At 44.1% G+C, this 6765-nt stretch overlaps 1 protein-coding gene across 1 annotated transcript in view; it reads left to right on the forward strand.

Moving 5' to 3' along the window:
- rasal2 (RAS protein activator like 2) overlaps positions 1-6765 on the forward strand; it is a gene marked incomplete in the record, with an annotated part of 45845 nt that overhangs the window by 24746 nt on the left and 14334 nt on the right. The window contains 2 exon segments of the mRNA XM_036216278.1: positions 3372-3478; positions 5700-5812. Coding sequence (XP_036072171.1) covers positions 3372-3478; positions 5700-5812 — 220 coding nt within the window.

A 6765-nucleotide genomic window follows, 5' to 3' on the forward strand; every position in this document is an offset into this window, starting at 1 on the left:
TCACGGTCCAGTTTCAGCCAGGTCCACTCTGTCTGTGTATGTGTGTGTGCTCGTTAGAAGTGAAGAGGTGGCGACACAAAGCCAGTTTCTTTTTGAGGAAAAATTCTTTGAATTGTTGTTGACAAAGCTAATCTGTGTATCTGCTTTCACATGACAAAACAGTCATTGTGCTCTCAGACGACTGGCTTTGAGCAGCAGCTGACAGGATGTGACATCTCACACGTCACACAGGCTCTCACAGAGGTTTTGGGAAATGTTCAGTTCGGTGACAGTGCAGTACTTCTGTTGGTCAGCAAGGTCGACCTCTGCTTCAGAGCCTATAACATACAAAATCAACTTTTTAACCTTTTAAGTTTATAATAAAGTTCATTCCTCACTATACACAACTCCAAAGTGGTATTTTGATCCGTTCACGCATTTCTGAGCATTCCCATGAAAACCTGCGCTCTGAGCACCAGCCCCTCCTAACCCATGAAAACAGGCGGGTTCTCACGAGCTGATGTCATAAATTGAGAACAGTTCCTTTCAGGAAGAGTTTGCCCTGGCAGCACAGCCCCCCAGTCTAACACCAACACCCAATTTCTCCACTTAGTTAGCAGTTATCAGCCGCTAACTTTGCCGCTCAGCTAGCGGTGATCAGTCGCTAGCTTTGCCAACCATAGCTACAACCATTGTAGCGATGGCCAGTGTTGCTAAAGGCAGATATACTGTGTGGGCAATCTTTGCAAAAGTTAAGATGTTTTTTGTTTTCGTCTGCGAAGAGCAGACGCGATGCCGAGGCTGGCTCTAGGGTGACATCATGAAATGGGCAGAACCTACAAGCAGTGAAAGGCGGGGCCTCCGAGATCGAGGCATATACTTCCAGGTTGGAAAAAACTCACGAAAATAACTCGTATTTCATAAATATTTTGTTCTTTATTGTGCCCAGGGTAATATATGTTCATATATATCGATATAATTTACACTGACAGACTCAAAGGGTAACCAAACCAGGAAGTTGGAGGCTGACTCCACCCACAGCCGAAATTTGAAAATCCATTCAGAGGGGTGGGGCTTGGGGGCTGGACTGTTATCATTACTGGAGCTGCAGATCATGATGTCAGACTCCTGAAACTTACATGGATTGACCAATCACAAAATTCAACTGTAATATCTAATTTCAACCTGTAGGGGGCAGCACACAGAGGAATTTTGATTATATTTTGAAGAATACATTTTTTTTTTCATTTGGCAAAAATTTAGCAATGACCAACAGACCTCACTTTTAAAGCCCCACTTATAGATCTCAACAGCCAAAAAAAGTTAATTTAGGGTTTGGCTACCCTTTAAGAAAAGCATGGTATAGGTCCTTTAAATCAAGATTTAAGCCACGACCAAGTCTGGCTCGGATTCTGGAAGATTAGATGGCAAACTCTATCATTTACCTTTTAAATTCAGAAGTTACAGAACGTTAAAATCCAGAGATATCCAAAAGTAAAGGATGCAGATGAGTCTGTCACACCTGGAAAACATGAGCCCTGCAATTAAGGGAAATCTGATTCAGACCCAGAATAAAAAACACAGGAGGCTCACAGACCAAAGAAAAAGGAGAATTTGTGAAAAATCTAAAATTCCAAGCAAATTATATTCTTAAGATCTTGTTTGATGTCATCACCCAAGCCCCGCCTATAATAAGACAAAGGAGTTTTTATCTGCTTCCTTTGCCCTGAAGCTCCTGAATGAACATTCAAACATTCCCAGCATTCCTTCTGCTACTGCCTCAGTGTCACTGGGCCGTGTCAGCCCCGCCCACATTCAGGGTCAAAGGTGAGGCGTTTGCAGGTGATATTAAAGGAGGTTTTTCCGGGTTAGTCTGTTACTTCTGGCGCTTCTTTAGAACTGCCCCCCCAGGGTAGAGGATGATCCACCTCCTGTCCAGGTTTTTTGGGGGGAGGTACTCTGTAGAGAAACCGGGTCAGAACAAGCAGAGACAGATTCATATTCTCACCAGGAGTCTCCTCATCTGCATGGTTAGAGGAGCTGAGCTCCACCCACCTGTCACCGATGCACACCCCCGTTCTTTCTCAACGAAGGGGGAGGAGCAACCTTTCTTTTGTTTTCCTGCTTTACAAAGACACACACACATTGGCTGCAGTGCACGTCAGGAAGACAAACTTCTTCAGTAATCGCCCCGCTCAGGGAGTGATAAAGCTCCGGGGTGGGGGGGTAACGAGGCTTTAAGCGAGCTGCTGCAGTGAGAGAGATGAGGATGACAGGAGAGGAAGAGGAGGCTGCAGTTGAGGAGTGATTGAATAACTGCAGGGATGGTTGGAATTACTGCTCAGTGGGGGTGGGGGGGGAGGACAAGTGGGGTAGGAGGGGTCTGAGAGAAGGACGCTGATGGGATGAAGTTGGAGGTTTGCAGCTCAACCTGATTGGCTGAAAGGTGGTGCTTGCTTTAGCGAACTCTATCTGACGCCGTGTGTGTGTGTGTGTGTGTGCGTGTGCGTGTGTGTGTCCTCTCCTCAGATGATGGGGAACAGCTGCGACAGAGGTACCGTCTCTCTCTGTGTTTGTGTCATGTGACCCGCTGTCCTGCAGCATGCTGCTTCAGCTTTGAGTGGCGGCGTCCATGCCTCCCTCCGTGTTTGTGTGCATGTGTATCTGCACCTGCACGCCGCCTGCATGCAGCCGGCTTTCTCCTGCAGCAGAGCTGGACCCCTCCGTCCCCCCTCCCTGCATGCTGCGCCCCTGCAGGGGGCTGCAGGTGTTTGCAGCGGCAGATGTCCTCAGGTGGTCCCGTGTTGATCTGCAAAAAAAGTTCTTTGAAAGTGTGAAAACACCACTGGGTCCTGTAAGTTTCTGAGGGACCTTCCGCTGTTTTCAGACAGTCTTGTCCTTGTTGAGGTGGCCTGAAGTCAGAAATGTGCTTGATAAAAATCTGCAGCTTCCAGAAAAGCTAAAAAAAAAATCATTCGGAGATCCTCAGCTGACCCCACAGCCGGCGTCCTGGCCTGAAGAAACCATGAGCTGTGAGTTTATCGCTGCAGATCATCAATAGAAGAGACAGTTCCACTCTGCTTCTCAGACCAGAGCTGATGATTCTGTTTAGAAAATTTACAACACCCTCCAAAGGGAGGTTTGTGTAACCCCATGGCCCCGCCTTCATCAAGGTATCACCATGGTAACCACGCCATCTGCAGGCGGCCTAAAAACTTTGTGAAACAGGAGTTTTCAGGTTGCCGTGTGGGGGTGTCAGTTTTGACTCAAAACATTCATGTCTGTGATGAGCTCCGCCTCTTCCAAAGAGTTTTCACAGCCCCCCCAATATCACATTAAACAACGCCGATATTCTCAGTCATGATGATGGTGATGTGTCTCTGTGTCTGCAGATGTTTCTTCGGAGCGTTCTCCGAGGAGAAGCAGCATCTCCGGGCTGGGGGGCTCAGAGAAGAGCGTGGCGATTGACAGTCCCAGTTCATCTCCCTTCAGAGTTCCGGTGAGTATCACAGCCCCCACCCCCATGTCACAGGAGTCATTTTCTAATAAAAGAAAACAGAAAATAAAATATATATTTTTTTCAATTTAGTTTCTACTCTTTAAAAGAAATGGTTATTTTTTAAAGCTGTCACTGCTGGGAGTTTGAGGTTCTCTATTCAAGATGACAGCAGCAAACCTTTTCTGGAGCAGTCCTCATGATGGGAGGGGGCATGAGTTTAAGGATATAAATATCTCAGGAAATGAGGCTGCAGGTTCTCTTTCCTGGGCTGACAGATATCCTGATCAATGAAAGCTTTGATTGGTTTATCCGCTGGATCATGTGATCCCCCCTCCCTGTCTGAGGTCAGGAGGATATGAAAGACCGTCATCTGTCCTTCAGAGAAGCTCTGACCTACCTTGTTTCCTCAGGAAGGTGGGGGTGTCACGTCGTCCTGATCCCATTCTGATAGTGTGCATTTGTTGTTCCTTTTACGTGGATGTGTCAACCTGAGTAGCTGCGCCATTCTGATAACATGAATGTTTTATTCTAAATATATGCACTTGGCGTTCCAGTTAGTCATTATCAGATTTCTCTCCACCCTTTATTTCTATCAGAAAATGTAACATTTCTCTCAGAAAATTGTTCCAATAGAAAACCATTTGTTATCCAGCTGTTCTTTGTTTGTTTTTATTATTTGCACACAATAAAAAAAAAAAACTGAAAAAATTCACACTGAAGCTAAAAATGGACAGGACAAAATTATTCATCCTAATATTGAGATTATTGCCTTTGGAAAAGTGATTAGAAATAATGTGCTTCCTGTAGCTATGATGTGTTTCTTCCAGCTTCTATGGGGTTCAGATCATTGACTGTATTTGAGAACTGGACAGAGCGAGTGTGACATCATCAATTTCTTACTTCTGGCTCCAACCAAATGAAGTCAATTCAGTTGCCATGTTGGAACCAACAGTCAACATTTGAATGGCAACCACCCTCACCAACCAGGGTTAGCAAGAAGAGTCCATAATAACTTTCACTCAGTAAAGGCATTCGGTGCCAGAAGCAGTAAAGCTGAAGCAAAACTTCTTTGAACCTCCACCATGTTGGAGCCGGATTCTTTTCTTTTTCTGTAATTAACACCATAAAGTCCTTTACCAAAAAACTCTTCTTTAGTCTGGTCTGTGTGGAGGATGTTCTGACAGAAGAATTGTGGTTTTGTTGTATATTTTTGGCAAACTCAAGTCTTGGTTATTTATGTCTTTGTGTCTGCATTGGTGTCCTTCTGGATCTCCTACCATAGCATCGGTTTTCATTCACTTGGCGACAGAGCGAGCTGACACTGTTGTACCCTGTGTCTGCAGATCTGCTTTAATTAGTTTAAAATTTTTACAGAGTCGTTTATCTGACAGTTTTTTGTTGTATTTATTTATTGCTCTTCCGTTCATGTCCAGGAAGGCTAGCTACAGCACCACAGCCTGTAATTCTCCTGACAATATTGTGTAAAGTGGACACAAAAACACAAAGATCTCTAGAGATAGACTTGTAGCCTTGAAATTGTCAAATTTTCACAACATTTTCCTCTCAAATATCCAGACACCTCTTCACACGTCTTCCCCTCCTCTCTGCTCACACACATCTGATTTTGAGTTTACCTTTTCTCTATTTTTACAGGTTGTAGGTGTTACGTGTTACATCTGTTATTTTTCACAGGTTGTCTGATACACATTACAGGAGCGTCATATGTTTGAACTGCAATTTTTTTTCTCACCAAGTTGATTTAGATGCCATTATACGTTAGTATTTGTCTGTATTTTTTTTAGTTGTTCCAAATCATTATGCATTGTAAATAGGGGCAAAAAAGTATTGAGTCAGGCACCCATTGTGCAAGTTCTCCCACTTAGAAAGATGAGGGAGGCCTGTAGTTTTTATCATAGCTCAACTGTGTCTAAACATATACCTCAACTATGAGAGACAAAATTATAAAAACATATCTTTATGAATCTCCATCTGGTGGTGATTCAGACCTAATGTTTTTTGATTTGGTGCTTGTCATAAAGTCTGCAGACTAATCTTAACATGAAGATAAAACCACGAGTCTCACTGAACCAGTGGATTTCTGATCTGACTTGGTGAACTGTTGCCCACTCGACACTACCACTGCTAGTCTCCAGCTTTAATCTTGTTGCTTCAAAGTAGGTGTAATGGGGCTGTAGTGACGAACCATGTTTTTATGTTTCAGGGCTTCTTTAGCAAACGCCTCAAAGGATCCATCAAGAGAACCAAAAGTCAGACCAAACTGGACCGGGCCACCAGCTTCAGGCTGCCCCTGCTGCGACCCGCTGATGCTGACAGGTGACTTCTTCTAAAACTTAAGATAGTGAGGATGTGATGTTCTGTGTTATCTGGAATAACCCATAACTTGAGTTTTGATTTGAAGGTCTAAATCAAAAGGTGGGAGTGTTTTTTGATTGACTGTTGATTGTTATTTCCACTCACTACAGTATTACCTTTACGAGTCACATCCCAGCAACTTACTGGGATGCTGGGATAAGTTTGCTCCGCCCACTTATCCATTTTTTGAAAGAAAAAGATTTACTCACATCATTTCCAACCATAGTGGTGACAACCGCACAGCTGTAGAAAATGGAAAGAGCACATGAACTTTAAGTGTTTCAGGCTCTTCCACTCTCCAAGTGTAAGAAGTAATGCAGGCTGATTCTACCAACACCTGTAAAGAACAGTAACCATTAGTTAGTGAATTCCAGCTTTTTAATTCTCCTGTGCAACAATGCTCTCCTAACATTTCCATGCTGCTAAATACTTTATACTCTGTTTCAGAATGTTGTAAGTGTTGGATCATGTAAACTAAAAAGGGTCATGGTCACTGATAGAGAACATTTTTGTCTGCTGCATTGCCTCCGTTTGGAACCTTTCAGTGGTGCAGGTCGCCCCCTGCTGACAGAACTCTGTAAAAGTGTGTCTGGATTTTATCTGCACTTGGATGCAAACAGATAAGAATGTCACAACTGCTCAGTCAGTGTTCTGACAGACTGGATCCTCTCTGGTTCTGGTTCAGTTCTGCAATACTCCATCAGTTGTTGCTGGTTAGAAAGTTTGCTGATACACACACATGCACACCTGTGCACAAGCCCCAAGTGAGCTCAGGCTGCTGATGTAAACCCCCCAGTGTTCCCACATCCTGAAGTTTCCCTATAGGACTCCAGAGTTTGTGTCTGCACAGACGCAGGTGGAAACAGGCTGGTTAGTCCAGAGGGTTCTGGCTCTGTAGTCAGAGCCGGAAATCT

The sequence above is a fragment of the Oryzias melastigma genome, linkage group LG17 (genome assembly GCF_002922805.2).
Source record: "Oryzias melastigma strain HK-1 linkage group LG17, ASM292280v2, whole genome shotgun sequence".
Taxonomy (NCBI): Eukaryota; Metazoa; Chordata; class Actinopteri; order Beloniformes; family Adrianichthyidae; genus Oryzias; species Oryzias melastigma.